Source organism: Pan paniscus, chromosome 8 (assembly GCF_029289425.2).
Source record: "Pan paniscus chromosome 8, NHGRI_mPanPan1-v2.0_pri, whole genome shotgun sequence".
In the NCBI taxonomy this organism is placed as follows: domain Eukaryota; kingdom Metazoa; phylum Chordata; class Mammalia; order Primates; family Hominidae; genus Pan; species Pan paniscus.
In genome coordinates this window covers 114,138,748-114,153,974 of record NC_073257.2, presented here as the reverse complement: position 1 = coordinate 114,153,974, position 15,227 = coordinate 114,138,748, and the positions used below count along the sequence as shown (strand labels likewise).

General features: G+C 42.1%; 1 protein-coding gene across 5 annotated transcripts in view; it reads right to left on the bottom strand.

The window, feature by feature from the left end:
- GBF1 (golgi brefeldin A resistant guanine nucleotide exchange factor 1) overlaps positions 1–15,227 on the bottom strand; it is a 137,518-nt gene that overhangs the window by 116,476 nt on the left and 5,815 nt on the right. For all 5 annotated transcript variants that reach the window (XM_055093319.2, XM_008950838.4, XM_003825513.6 and 2 more), the window contains exons 2-3: positions 7,382–7,487; positions 6,288–6,354 (exon numbers count right to left, since the gene is read on the bottom strand). In XM_055093319.2, the coding sequence (XP_054949294.1) occupies positions 6,288–6,354; positions 7,382–7,477 (163 nt within the window). In that variant the 5' untranslated portion in view covers positions 7,478–7,487. The remainder of the gene's footprint in view (positions 1–6,287; positions 6,355–7,381; positions 7,488–15,227) is intronic.

Sequence of the window (15,227 nt, the reverse complement as noted above, 5' to 3'; positions counted from 1 at the left end):
CAATAAATATCAGTTAGAAGCAACTCAATAAGCTAGGCCCTGAAGGAATCCAAATCTTGGAGAATCCCCAAAAGAAAAGGTCTAAGAAGCTAGAACAATGTTATAGTTAATATGGGTACCTATACTGGGCCTCAAGACCACCTTAGTCTTTTTTTTTTTTTGAGACAGAGTATCGCTCTGTCACCCAGGCTGGAGTGCAGTGGCGCGATCTCGGCTCACTGCAAGCTGCGCCTCCCGGGTTCAGGCCATTCTCCTGCCTCAGCCTCCCGAGTAGCTGGGACTACAGGCGCCTGCCACCATGCCCGACTAATTTTTTGTATTTTTTTAGTAGAGACGGGGTTTCACTGTGTTCGCCAGGATGGTCTCAATCTCCTGACCTCGTGATCCGCCCGCCTCGGCCTCCCAAAGTGCTGGGATTACAGGCGTGAGCCACCGCGCCCGGCCCTCCACCTTAGTCTTACACTGAGAACCCCCAGTCCTGAAAACCAAAACTGGACATTAGGTCCTCAGAGCTAAAAAGACCTGGGACTAAATCTCCAAAGGCAAACTCCTCACCACCACACCCTCACACGCACATAGACACACGCACACCCTAAGAAGTCTTCCTCAAGCCCTGGCCCTGAAGGCTTTAAAGTAAGTCATTAAAAGATGATCCCATAAGAGAAGATTTTGGTTGTGATACTTTCTTTCATTCATTTATTCATTCATTCATTCATTGAAAGGGTCTCACTCTTGTCACTCAGGCTGGAGTACAGTGGCGCAATCATGGGTCACCGTAACCTCGAACTCCTGGGCTCAAGTGATCCTCTCGCCTCAGCCTAAGTAGCTGGAACTACAGTTGTACGCCACCATACCCAACTAATTTTTTTTATTTTTATTTTTGTAGAGATGGGGGGAATCTTGGTATGTTGCCCATGCTGGTCTCGAACTCCCAGCCTCAAGTAATCCTGCTGTCTTGGCCACCCGAAGTGCTAGATTACAGATGTGGGTGACTGCACCTAGCCTGGTTGTGATACTTTTAGACTGTTCCTCTCCTGCTTTAAACCAAAAATTTTCTGGAAAAGAATCTCTTTGTAATGATCTAAGTTTAAAGACCAAGGACAAAGACAGACTATATCTGGAGGCAAATGACTACAACCAAACACCACAACTCACAAATGACTATAGCCCTTTCCATAAAGCTATACTGGATGAAGGGAACTAAGGCTTGCAAGAACTTATCTAGTCTGGGAACAAAGAGATCAAAGACCACAGACCATATTGGCTAGAAGCATTCCTATAAACTGTCTACTCTTGTCAGATCTAAAACCAAGAGCAATATCAAGTATCCTGATATTTCACTTTCCCTTCCATGCCCCATCCCATGCCACAGATCCTACCACAAGGTCTAGCTGCGAGACTGAAGATAACTCCCATATGCAAGAGCCCCAAAAGATTCCTAGAAGAATAAAAGGAAATGTGTCTTTGGAATCTAAACCCATGGCAGGGCTTGGGCAGATGTAAGAGAGAGGCAGTGGCCCTTCTGCCCCTAAGGCCAGGACACCCCAGCCCTGCAGGCAGCACAGAGTTAACTACCCACCCGCTCTGAGAAGCACAAAGGTACATCACTGCAACATGCCTAACATTTACATTGCCTCTCTCTGCTCATTAAACAGGTTTTGGTTAAATAATGAACAAACTGTATTACAGACTCCAATGAGAATTCCAAAATTATAAATCAACTGGGAAAGCCCAAAGGGGCAGACAGACAGGGAGGGGGGAGAAGGATAATATTGACTAATATAAAGGGCGCAGCTTGACAGTGGATATTCCTGCCACACCTGATCAAACACACTCCGTGGGGGGAGGGGAAAGAGAGCAAGAGAGGGGAGATGGGACAAGACAGGCTGAAATTTGCATCCGGAAAAGATTAAAACGGATTCTTTGGGGATAGAGAAAATACATAATATATATTACTATAAATGCAAAACTGTACTAAAAGCTAACTCAAATGTCAAAGATTACAGTTTGAATAAATTTAAATATAAAAGCCATGTGCTTCCTTGAGTTAATGAGAGAGACATAAAAGGACAAACTGGGCCAGAAGCTGAACAGAGCCTTATGCTGCCTTTGCTGGGTAATGGGTCCAAAGCACAGCAGTGACTACAGAGACTTCCCTCCACAGCGCTGAGACCTGAGAAAAAACTGGCAAATCCATCACTTCTGCAGCCTACATTTGCCTCCTTTATAAACTGAGATATGATTCACATACTATAAAATTACCCTTTTCAAGTATACAATTCAGTGATTTCTTGTATACTCACAAAGTTGTGCAACCATCACTACTATCTAATTCTAGAACATTTTCATTACCCCAAAAAGGAACCCTGTAGCCATTAGCAGTCACTCTCCATACCCCCTCCCAGCCCCTGGTAACCACACATCTGTTTTAACTCCTTCAGAATAATCTAAAAGGAGTTCTGAGAGGACTTCAAGACCAAATGAGGGACAGCAGTCAAGTCTCTCTCACTAGTGGTAAGCTAAAGCTTTATCCAAAGTAACAGTATGCAAACTTTGCTCTTGGACACCCTTTTTCTTCCAAGAGCAACCCTCTTTTCAAATTTGGTATTATTAGAATATCTTATTACTCTAAATGCTATAGACCTTGTAGTCATCATACAGTTTAGGCAAATACTGACTGTAAATGTGGTCCAATGACATACATCTGTGAGAAAAACTAGTATGGACTTAGCCAACCTTACTGGAGAAAAGGACTTATTTCCTTCACAATAATGAGATAATATTCCTGGAGGAGTAGTGTAGGTAGTACTTATACATTTTAAAGATTCTTTCTACAAAAAGAGAAAAAAAATCATTTTGGTTTACTGACAATGTCCAATGAACCACCCATTTCCAACAGTGATAGTCTTACCAATCAAGCCAGCAGAAAGCCTAGAAAAATGCAAACAGAAACCCTTTGCAAAAAAGGACCATGTCCAAGTCAGTTTCATGAGAACCTGGGTAGAAGTCCTAGAATTCCTGCTATCCCTCCTCCAATCTAAGTGGTACACCTTAACTGGTCATCTAACACAAGCACATTCCCTTCAGTTTTCTCTCCAAGTTAAAAACCCTTTCCCAGCCTCCTACCATTAATAAGCTTCCAGGAAAGCAGTCCTCCTGACACTGCCAATCAGAAAAATCTGTTTGTTTCCGTAAAAGAAACAAGAAATTAGTCATGGGTTGCAGAGTCCAGGACCACAGGGACAGCTGACCCATAAACCTGCTCCTGGGAGCCAGCACTGTGTGTGGGGTCAGAAGCAATATGAAGACCATAAATGCTCTATTTTAGGTCAATTCTGTCATTTTCTCAGGCAGGTAATATGCTAAAAACCAAGAACAATGTAGCAACCTTGGCAGGCACCATTTCAAGACATGCCACAGCTGTTGGCCTTGGAAAACACTACTCCCTTCCCTCTCACTCCAGGGGAAAGCTTAGCAACACCCAGAGATGTTCCTACCACCAATGAGAGAAATGGCTCCTGAACACACTCTGGTTTTACTAGTTCCAAGAGCAGATAATCTGGCTGGATTTCTGACCCAAGGACATAAGGAAATCAGGCGTCAGACTCAACTTTGATAGCTCTTAAATAGTCTACAATTCCTAGACTGCATCATTCACCACAGGTATGGTCTCTGAGGTAAAATCTTGGGACATGTTAGCATGAAGAAAATAAGCATGGGATCTGGATTCAGTAGCAGGCAGGAAATGTGGCTCTGTCAGGATAGCAGCACCACCTCAGCTCCTCAAGGTTTGCAGAATGACCAAAAGGCCTACAAGGCCAGGGTGATCTCAGTCATTTTAGGGTATTCCCAGTCACTTATAACAACAATCCTTCACTGTGTATAAGATGTTTACCAAGTGTTTCCAATTATATTAACTTGTTTGATCCTCTTAATATCTCTTAAGAAGACAGTACTCTGAATTCAAAACCAAACAAAAAGAACTGTAAATCTCCATTCATTATATTTCCTTTCTAATTGGGATATGTAAGCTTTATCTGTAAAATTAAAAAAAAAAATCTGTGCAAGTAGCCAACATTCTAAAGCACTCAAGTACCAGTCGGTACAGGCCATAAAATAAGAACATGCCACCTAGTAGCAGCATTTGCCCTGCTAACTAGTCAACAATTGCCTCCTCTATACTTGATCCTTCTTAGCTAACATTTCCAAGCTGTTTCAATTGAGTGAAATTTGCTCCTTTAAAGAAAATATGGTTGGGAGGCCAAGGTGGGCGGATCACTTGAGGTCAGAAGTTCAACACCAGCCTGGCCAAAACGGTGAAACATCATCTCTACTAAAAATACAAAAATTAGCCAGGCATAGTGGCACACGCCTATAATCCCAGTTACTCAGGAGGCTGAGGCAGAAGACTTGCTTGAATCCAAGAAGCAGAAGTTACAGTGAGCTGAGATCACGCCACTGCACAAAAAGAAAATATGGGCTGAGCACGGTGGCTCACATCTGTAATCCTAGCACTTTAGGAGGCCAAGGCAAGTGGATCATCTAAGGTCAGGAGTCTGAGACCAGCCTGGCCAACATGGTGAAACTCCGTCTCTAGTAAAAATACAAAAATTAGCCGGGTGTGGTGGTGCACGTCTGTAATCCCAGCTACTTGGGAGGCTGAGGCACGAAAATCGCTTGAATCTGGGAGACGGAAGTTGCAGTTGCAGTGAGCCGAGATCACACCACTGCACTCCAGCCTAGGCAACAGAGAGACACACTGTTTCAAAAAAAAAAAAAAAAGAAAGAAAGAAAGAAAATATGTAGGGAACTCTTAGATAACTTTAGCCCATGTTTAGGAAAGTAAAATAGAATTTTTCTCCAGATCTTCTCCCATATTTCTAATGAAAAGAAGAAATTTTCTTATTGTTTGTTTAATTTGCAGAAGCCTAAACACTATCCAATTACAGTCTGACATATGTCACTAGCCAAAAGCATTCCAGGGTTATACACTGCAGGAGCCCTTTGTGGTCAACAAAGGAACATAGCTCTGAGGCTTTCCCTTTCAGTCTGTATCTACATCCCCTTGGTTTTGACACTTTCCTCCTTTCCTGCCAGTGTGTGTGTGTGTGTGTGTGTGTGTATGTATATACATAAAATAAACACACACACACACACAAATATAAGGTACTTAATGTGTACATTCTCTTCTAATCACATGTACAGAAGCAATATAGAGCAAAGAGCCCTAAACCAGGCAACAGAGGCCTGAATTCTAGTTTTGACTCCACCTCTTAGGATTAGTGTGACCTCAGCTAAATCACTTTAAACTCCTCTGGGCTTTAACTTCTTTCACAAAAAGGGGACAATAGCTGCCATGCCTCCCTCACAGGGTTGTATAAAAGTTCAATAAGGTAATAAATGTGAAAATGGCTTTGAAAATTCTAAACATATGAATATATTATATAAGGTTACCGTGATTAGGAAAATAGGGGGCAAACAAAGGGACAAATGATTCTAGAACACATGAAGATTGAAAGATCATGAAGACTGAAACCAATGCAATAAACCAAGGATTGGAAAACTGCACCCATGGGCCAAATCTGGCTTGCAGATTCTTTTTTTTAAAGAAAATATAGGCCAGGCGCAGTGGCTCATTCCTGTAATCCCAGCACTTTCAGAGGCCGAGGCAGTGGATTACCTGAGGCCAGGAGTTTGAGACCAGCCTGGCCAACATGGTGAAACCCCGTCTCTACTAAAAATACAAAAATTAGGCGGGTGTGGTGGCACGCGCCTGTAATCCCAGCTACTTAGGAGGCTGAGGCAGGAGACTGGCTTAAACCCAGGAGGCAGAGGTTGCAGTGAGCTGAGTTCATGACACTGCACTCCAGCCTGGGCAACAGAGACTCTACCTCAAAAAAAAAAAACAAACAACAACAAAAAAAAAAACAAAGGAAAATATAGGCCAGGCACAGTGGCTCAAGCCTGGAATCCCAACACTTTGAGAGGCCAAGACAGGAGGATTGCTTGAGCTCAGGCATTTGAAACCAGCCTGGGCAACATAGCAAGACCCTGTCTCTATAAAATAAACAAAAAGGAAATATATATTTCTCATTCATTTATATATTATCTATGGCTGCTTTTGAGCTACAAAGGCAGAGTTAAGTAGTTGCACAGTTGTGTATGGCCCACAAAGCCTAAATTATTTACTATAAAGTCCTTTATACAAAAAGTTTGTCTATCCTTTCAATAAATCAAACACATATTTTTTACCAAGATTAGTAATCCACATACATATGGAGACTTACCTGTTATACTGTTTAAAACCTCCTTTAGATGACCGAAACTATGCAGCAGAGGATCCCGTTCTTCATCCTGTAGAACACATAGATTAAAGTAAGTCATTATTGGGCCAAAAGAGGAAAAGGAAAATAAAGGACAGATCAAGGGCTCTTTCTATGAATCCAATCAGAAAATCATTTAAGTTTTCCTTCTGAGGAAAAGAAAATTAGCCATAGTTCATATTTTTCTGTACCCTAATCTCTTATTTCGTAGAGATACTCTGGGCTTATACAAAATAGTGAATTCTTACGTGCTAATCTATATCATCACCATAACACTCAAGCTACTACAGATTGCCAGGTCCTTTATATGTGTATTATTCTGTCTTCTCTCCCTTTTCATACCCACTATGTCATCATACATATTCATTTCAAAGATATTCCTGATGCCATTCTCACTTTTAAATCAATACATTTTTATGAAAGAACTTGAGAAATTTCCAAATGCACTTACCAACTATGTTCATATAAACTCCCAAGTTGGCAATTTCTAAACTTGCTTTTACAACTGGGCCAAAAATTGTTTTACACAATTCTACAAAAAAAAATCCTCAAACATATATAGCAAAGAAAGCCAACTGTATAACAGGTAAGTTTCTTACTCATCTGATTGGTAAGATATGGCCTACTCTATATATGGAAGTTTGCTGAACCCCCAAGGAGTACCATCACTAAGTCATGTTCTATGTATCAATAACTACACTGATTTAAATAAATTTGATAGCTAATTATAGCCGTAAAGAATTAGAAAATAAGGAATCTTTCTGATACTTTTAGGCATACTAAAGAGGTCCCAAGCACAGGACTAGCTTAAGCTGTTTACAAAAATATTTAGAAGAAGAATGGTGTCATCTTTTGATGACATCTTTTGATGGTCCCAGAGAAAAAAAGATAGCTTATGTATCTGATGCTAGTTGGGATACAAAAAAACAAGATATCAAGAACAACTCTGAATTCCTACTATTCTCATTATTACTAGGAATTTGATTACTCTTTTAACCATGCCAACAGATCCCCTATAAAAACTTAGTGACCAGGCTATTTATCCATTTCCCACTTACCAGTGGTGTATGGGTGCTCCATCGGGCATTTCGTTTGATGGCCCCAACCACAATGTTAATCTCCCCTTGAATGATGTAAATATTCTTATCCACCATCTTGGCAAACCTACCGAAACAGTTAAGATAATAGTCTGGTTAATATTTGGTTACCCAAAGCATACCCAAGTTTAAAAATCAGTACCTGATAAGGTTAGAATTGTGATTTAACTTTTCAGTACCAAGATTTTCTTTCTTTCTTTCTTTCTTTCTTTCTTTCTTTCTTTCTTTCTTTCTTTTTTTTTTTTGAGGCAGAGTTTCACTCTTGTAGCCCAGGCTGGAGTGCAATGGCGTGATCCTGGCTCACCACAACCTCTGCCTCCCGAGTTCAAGCAATTCTCCTGCCTCAGCCTCCTGAGTAGCTGGGATTACAGGCATGCACCACCATATCTGGCTAATTTTGTATTTTTTTTAGAAGAGACGGGGTTTCTCTGTGTTGGTCAGGCTGGTCTCGAGCTCCAGACCTCAGGTAATCCGCCCGCCTGGGCCTCCCAAAGTGCTGGCTGGGATTACAGGCGTGAGCCACTGCACCTGGCCAGTACCAAGATTTTCTATACTCATAAAATCTGTTAGCCAGGTGCAGTGGCTCAGGCCTGTAATCCCAGCACTTTGAGAGGCAGAGGCAGGTGGATCACCTGAGGTTGGGAGCTCAAGACCAGCCTGACCAACATGGAGAAACCCTCTCTCCACTAAAAACGCAAAAAATTAGCCAGGCGAGGTGGCGCATGCCTGTAATCTCAGCTACCCGGGAGGCTGAGATGGGAGAATTGCTTGGACCTGGGAGGCAGAGGTTGTGTGAGCCAAGATCGCCCCATTGCACTCCAGCCTGGGCAACAAGAGTGAAACTCCACCTCAAAAAAAAAAAAAAAAAAATCTGTAATACTAAAATGAGATGAAGTCCATCTTATGTTATGAATCCAACTATCTGGCTCTCCTGGGGGTCTTTAGAAGTTCAAAGTAGTTCAAGATACAACTCAAAGCGAGTCAATCCAGAACACTTTTCAAAGGCACCTCAACAATCCTCAGGAAGCATGTCAAATTCTTCAAAGTCAATTGTTCCCAAAGTCCTATGATGCCTTTAAGTACACAGATACAACTGTAATGTCAGCTTGTTAAAAACAATATTTCTGGCCAGACGTGGTGGCTCATGCCTATAATCCTAGCACTTTGGGAGCACGAGGCGGGAGGATTGCTTGAGCCCAGGAATTTAAGACCAGTCTGGGCAGCATATCGAGACACTCTCTCTCGCTCTCTCCTAAATATATAGTCTTCCCTTTGTTCTTTTTAATCTACTCAATAAAAATTTAACTTGAATTTAAAGATTCAAGTTAAAGAAAAGAATAAAGGTTGTTGGAAGCATAGTGTTGGTTTAGAACCACAGTTGCAATGTCAGCGTAAAGGCTGCATCCAGACCAGGTGAAGTGGCTCACACCTGCAATCCCAGCACTTTGGGAATCCAAGGCAGGAGAATCAGTTGAGCCCAGGAGTTGAGACCAGCCTGGGCAAACAGTGAGACCCAGTCTCTACCAAAAAAACAAAACTAAAAAATTAGCCAGGCATGGTGGCATACACCTGTAGTTCTAGTTACTGGGGAGGCTGAGGCGGGAGGATCACTTGAGCTCAGGAGTTTGAGGCTGCAGTGAGCTATGACCCCACAACTGCACTCCAGCCTGGGTCACAGAGCAAGACACTATCTCTAAAAATATATAAATATAAATATAAACAAATGACTGCATCCAATCTGCCCAGTCAGCTCCAGAAAACTGGACAGTGACAGTGACAAGACCTTTGAAAAGTTCTGAAAACTCATATTAACTGACAGCAAGAAAGCATTAATATGATAGGTAAATATAAAATAAAAGGTCTGTGCTAATATACCCAAACTTATAACCATAATTATTCCTAGAGAAGTTGCTGTGAAAACAGGGTGCAATCAAAGGATACTTGAGCCTTATCTGTAATGGTTTTGTCTTTTGGGGTTTTTTTGAGACAAGGTCTCACTCTGTCACCCAGGTTGGAGTCCTGTGGCACTGTCATGCCTCACTGCAGACTTGAACTCTTGGGCTCAAGCAATCCTCCTGCCTTAGCCTCCTGAGTAGCAGGGACTTCAGGCGCACACCACCACACCCAACTAATTTTTGTACTTTTTGTAGAGATGGGGTCTCACTTTGTTGCCCAGGCTGGATCTGTAATATTTTAACTTTTTACAAGAAGGTCGGGCACTGTGGCTCATGCCTGTAATCCCAGCACTTCAGGAGTGTCAAGGCGGGTAGATCACCTGAGCTCGAGACCAACCTGGCCAACATGGTGAAACCCATCTCCACTCAAAATACAAAAATTGGGCAGGTGTGGTGGAGAGCGCCTGTAATCCCAGCTACTCGAGTGGCTGAGGCAGAAGAATCGCTTGAACCTGGGAGGCAGAGGTTAAAGTGAGCCGAGATCATGCCACTGTACTCCAGCCTGGGCAACAGAGCCAGACTCCATCCCCAAAAAAAAAAAATTTTTTTTTTACAAAGAGAATGTATTACTGTACTATCAATATAATTAAACATTAATAATGATAAGAGGTATATAATTTATGTCCTTGAGGCATTTATACAGTTTAGTGGAATAGATACAAAAACTGAGACACAGCCAGAGATAATAGAGAAAGAAATGTACCTAGCAAGTAGCTCAATTTGCATATTTTGCATAAGATGAGGCCCCCCCAAGAAAGTGAAAAGCATGAAAACCACCATGATAAAGGAAAAAGAAACTGGTACAAATTTTGTCCAGGGGCCATGCGCAGTGGCTCACACCTGTTATCCCTAACACTTTGGAAGGCTGAGGTGGGCAGATCATTTGAGCCCAGGAGTTCGAGACCAGCCTTGGCAACATGGTGAACCCCGTCTCTATAAAAAATACAAAAATTAGCCAGGTGTGGTGGTGCACACCTGTAGTCCCAGTTGCTAGGGAGGCTGAGGTGGGAGGATTGCTTGAGGCCGGTAGATTGAGGCTGCAGTGAACCGCGTTCGTGCCACTGCACTCAAGCCTGGGCAACAGAGCGAGACTCTCTCTTAAAATAATAATAATAATGTGTCCATGCCCATGACAGCTCCCCAGTCCACAAGGGAATCCAACACAAGATTTATATTAATGACAATTTTAAAAACTAGGTTAATCTCAGAAGACTATCTGCTTTCCAAATGCTCTAGGAACACAACAATGTTCTCTTCTGAGAAGTGTCAATGATATGAATGTACAACCACGCTCTCTTCTGAGGAGGAGGAGAACTTAGAAATAGAAGAAAGATATATTCAAAAATGATTTAAAGTATCAGAAGAGAAAAGATTAAATCTCTCCTGGTATTTCCCTTTCCTTAAATTATGTAGGCAAGATGAATATGCTCTAGGTCTCTGGAAGGACTTGTAAGAAAATGCTAAGAGGTTACGGCCTCCAGGGAAAGAAACTGGATGACTATGGAACTGAGTGGTGGAGGAGTGAAAGGAAGACTAACTTTTCTCTGTATATTCTTTTTTACCTTTTGAATTTTGTGTCACAAACATATATTACCTATTAACTACTTTTAAATTTTAATCAGCTGATTGACTAAAAATGAATAAGCCCTTTAGAAAAGAAGTAACCACTTTCTAAGACAGCAAAGGTCTAAGCAAAAAATCATTGTAAAAAAGAAACATCTAGGGCTGGGCGCAGTGGTTCACGCCTATAATCCCAGCACTTTGGGAGGCTGAGGTGGGCAGATCACCTGAGGTTGGGAGTTCAAGACCAGCCTGGCCAACATGGTGAAACCCCGCCTCAACTAAAAATACAAAAATTAGCCAGGTGTGGTGACACACACCTGTAATCCCAGCTGCTTGGGAGGCTGAGGCAGGAGAATCACTTGAACCCAGGAGGTGGAGGTTACAGTGAGCCGAGATCACACCACTGCATTCCAACCTGGGCAACAGAGTGAGACTCTGTCTCAAAAAAAAAGAAACATCTAGGGAATGAAGAGGAATTATTTTCAAGTACTATGCAGAGCTGCCTAATCTCCTTCTAGGTCTCTGAGTATGTCCCCTCACTCAGGGAATCTCCAAACAGTTGTGCCCTTCAGCTTCAGATGGGAAACTGATGAACCACTTGCTGCCTGGTAGCCAATGGCCAAGAAATCCCTTGTCACAAGGTCATAAAGGCCTGCAGAAACCTCATAAAAGTATAGTAGAAACGAACTTAAGATTTATCTTGTGTCAGAAATAACAAGAGAAATACATTCATTATGTACCCACACAAATGAAAAATTAATAGAAAAAAATAAATAAGAGAGGGAACAACTAAATAAATACCAACTAACACCCTTAGCCAGATAAGCCACTGGCCCAGAGACTCTGAGTAACATGTACCCTTGAAACCACTGTCCATTTAAAGCTGGGTCTAGAACATTCCCCTAGTGCTTTGTGGCATCCCAGTTACCTCAACAGGATCCAAAGAGGAGTCACTGTATCACTTGGCAACTCTGTCTATATCCAACAAAAGCAGGAGAAAAAGAAACAATAAATTGTATTCTTATTTAATGGAATACCAAAAATATATCTCAGGTTATTTAAATATGAAAAGCAAAACTTGAAATCTCTTAGAAGCTAATATATGAGAATATTTTCTTTTTGATTTTTTTTTTAGAGATAGGGTCTTGCTATGTTGCCCAGGCTGGACTCAAACTCCTAGGCTCAAGCAATCCTTCCACAACAGCCTCTTGGGTAGCTGGGACAACAGGTGTGTGCCACAGCACCTGGCTACAGGACAGTATTTTTATAAACTCAGCATAAGGGAGAAGTACCTAAACAAGAAACAAAAAGCAAAACCTCTTTAAAAAATTGGTGAATTCAACCATGTTAAAATTAAAAATGCCTGTTCAAAAGACAACATAAAAAAGAGGGAAAAGATAAGGCACAAACCAGAAGAAAATATTTGAGGCACATATAACTAATATAAAGGAGTAATATCCAGAGTATACAATAACTGCTACAAAACTATAAGAACTAGACATATAACCCCTCCCCAAAATTGGCAACAGACATGAATAGGTGTTTCACAGAATAGGAAACATAAACAGCAAATAAATATATGAAAAGATTATTAGCTTCATTAATAATCAGGAAAATTACAAAATAAGATTATAATGATATGCCACTTTACATTCCTGAAATAGCAAAACACTTTAAATCTGATAATACTTAAAAGGCCAGGTGCTCACGCCTATAATCCAGCATTTTAGGAGGCCGATGCAGGAGGATCACTTGAGCCAAGGAGTTTGAGAACAGCCTGGGCATCACAGCAAAACTCCATCTCTACAAAAAATTTAAAAATTAGTAGGGCATGGTGGCATGTGCCTGTAGTCCCAGCTACTTGAGAGGCTGAAGTGGGAGGATCACTTGAGCCTAGGAGGTCAAGGCTGCAGTGAGCCACGATCACACCACTGTACTCCAGCCTGGACAACAGAGTAAGACCCTGTCTCAAAAAAAAAAAATTGTTTTTAAGTTGGTAAAAAATGCAGACCAAGTGGCTGGTATGTATCTAAATTAATATGAATTTGAATAACAATTTGGCATTATCTTACAAAGCTAAAGCACTTCATATCCTATATTTCAGCAATTCCACTTCTAGGACTATACCCCAGAGAAGCTCACACAAAAAAATTGAGAATAGTGGCAAGGGGCAGGGAGTGTGGGGGAACTAACAGGGAAGGGCATACATACATGCAGCCTCAGTTTTGGTGATGTTGTTTTTCAAGCTGGGTGGCAGCCATTGGTGCCCCATATAAGCTACACATATTCTTTGTCTAAAATAGCCCCTCGGCTGGGGGCAGTGGCTCATGCTTGTAATCCCAGCACTTTGGGAGGCCAAAGCAGGCAGATCAACTGAGGTCAGGAGTTTGAGACCAGCCTGGCCAGCATGGTGAAACCCCCACTCTACTAAAAATACAAAAATTAGCTGGGCATGATGGCAGGGGCCTGTAATCCCAGCTACTCAGGAGGCTGAGGCAGGAGGATTGCTTGAACCCAGGAGGTGGAGGTTGCAGTAAGCCAAGATTGCATCACTGGTCTCCAGCCTGGGCAGCAGAGCAAGACGCCAGCTCAAAAAATAATAATAATAAAATAAAATAAAAGACCCTAAAAAGTTAAAAGGTTCCTTTTTTTTTTTTTTTGAAACAGGGTCTCATTCTGTCGCCCAGGCTGGAGTGCAGTGGTACAATCTTGACTCACTGCAATATCTGCTTCCCAGGCTCAAGCGATCCTCCCACCTCAGCCTCCCAAGTAGCTGGAACTACAGGCATGAGTCACCATGCCTGGCTAATTTTTTTGTATTTTTTGTAGAGACAACATTTTGCCATGTTGCCCAGGCTGGTCTCAAACTCCAGAGCTCAAAGCAATCTGCCTGCCTTGGCCTCCCAAAATGCTGGGATTATAGGTGTGGGCCACCACGCCACATCATTCCTACTTTTTAAAGTCATGGTTTTTGCTGCCTCTTTGCCTTTGCATATGAAGCTCCCTTTCTATTCTGAATGTTTTTTCTCACTCTTGTCCACCTGATAAACCCTTACTCATTCCATCCAAAAGTCAATGAGGGAGTCAGAATATCACAGTGGTTCTAAGAACAATCTTAAAACCACTTATTTATTTATTTATTTTTCCACTTTTTTTTTTTTTTTTTTTTTTTGAGACAGCGTTTCCCCCTTGTTGCCCAGGCTGGAGTGCAATGGCACAATCTCGGCTCACCGTAACCTCTGCCTCCCAGGTTTAAGCGATTCTCCTGCCTCAACCTCCCAGCAGCTGGGATTACATTCATGCGCCACCATGCCGGGCCAATTTTGTATTTTTAGTAGAGACGAGGTTTCTCCGTGTTGGTCAGGCTGGTCTCAAACTCCCGGCCTCAGGTGATCTGCCCACCTCGGCCTCCCAAAGTGCTGGGATTACAGGTGTGAGCCACTGCGCCCAGCCCTTTTTTCCACTTTTTTAGCAGAGTATTTTTAGTAGAGTTGGGGTTTCACCATGTTGGCCAGGCTGGTCTCAAACTCCTGGTCTCAAACTCCTGACCTCAAGTGATCTGCCTGCCTCGGCCTCTCAAAGTGCTGGGATTACAGGCATGAACTACCATGCCCGGCCACCCACAGCACTTTGTAGTTATCTCTAAACGTATCTTGGCTGGGCACAGTGGCTGATGTCTGTGATCCCAGCACTTTGGGAGGCCAAGGAGGGAGCATCAGTTGAGCCTAGAAGTTCAAGACCAGCTTAGGCAACATGGTGAGACCCTGTCTCTACAAAACATAAAGAAAAATTGGCCAGGTGTGGTGGCGCACACCTGTTGTCCCAGCTACTTGGGAGGCTAAGGCAGGAGGATCACTTGAGCCCAGGAGTTCCAGGTTGCCTTGCGGTATGATCGTGCCACTGTACTCCAGCCTGGGTGACAGAGTGAGACTCTGCCTCAAATAAATAAATGAAAATAAAAATAAACACATCTTATACTAATTTATAATTATTTATTTAGTGTATCACCACCATGGGACTATCAGGCTCTATCTCAGGGGGAAAGACCATGATTTATTTACCTTTTTATCTCCAAAGCCTGACACATAGTAAGAAAAATGATCAATAAATACTGGATGAACAAATGAAATAACATCAAGACTGACTCTTCAAGAGTGGTACAGCACACATCCACCTCATGAGAAAAATGACTTCATAGAAGACAATAACTCTGAGCCACACTGGCAAACCTTTTTTTGATAATATATATTTGCTTCTCTACCAGAAGTTACAAACCTTCCATACAGGTA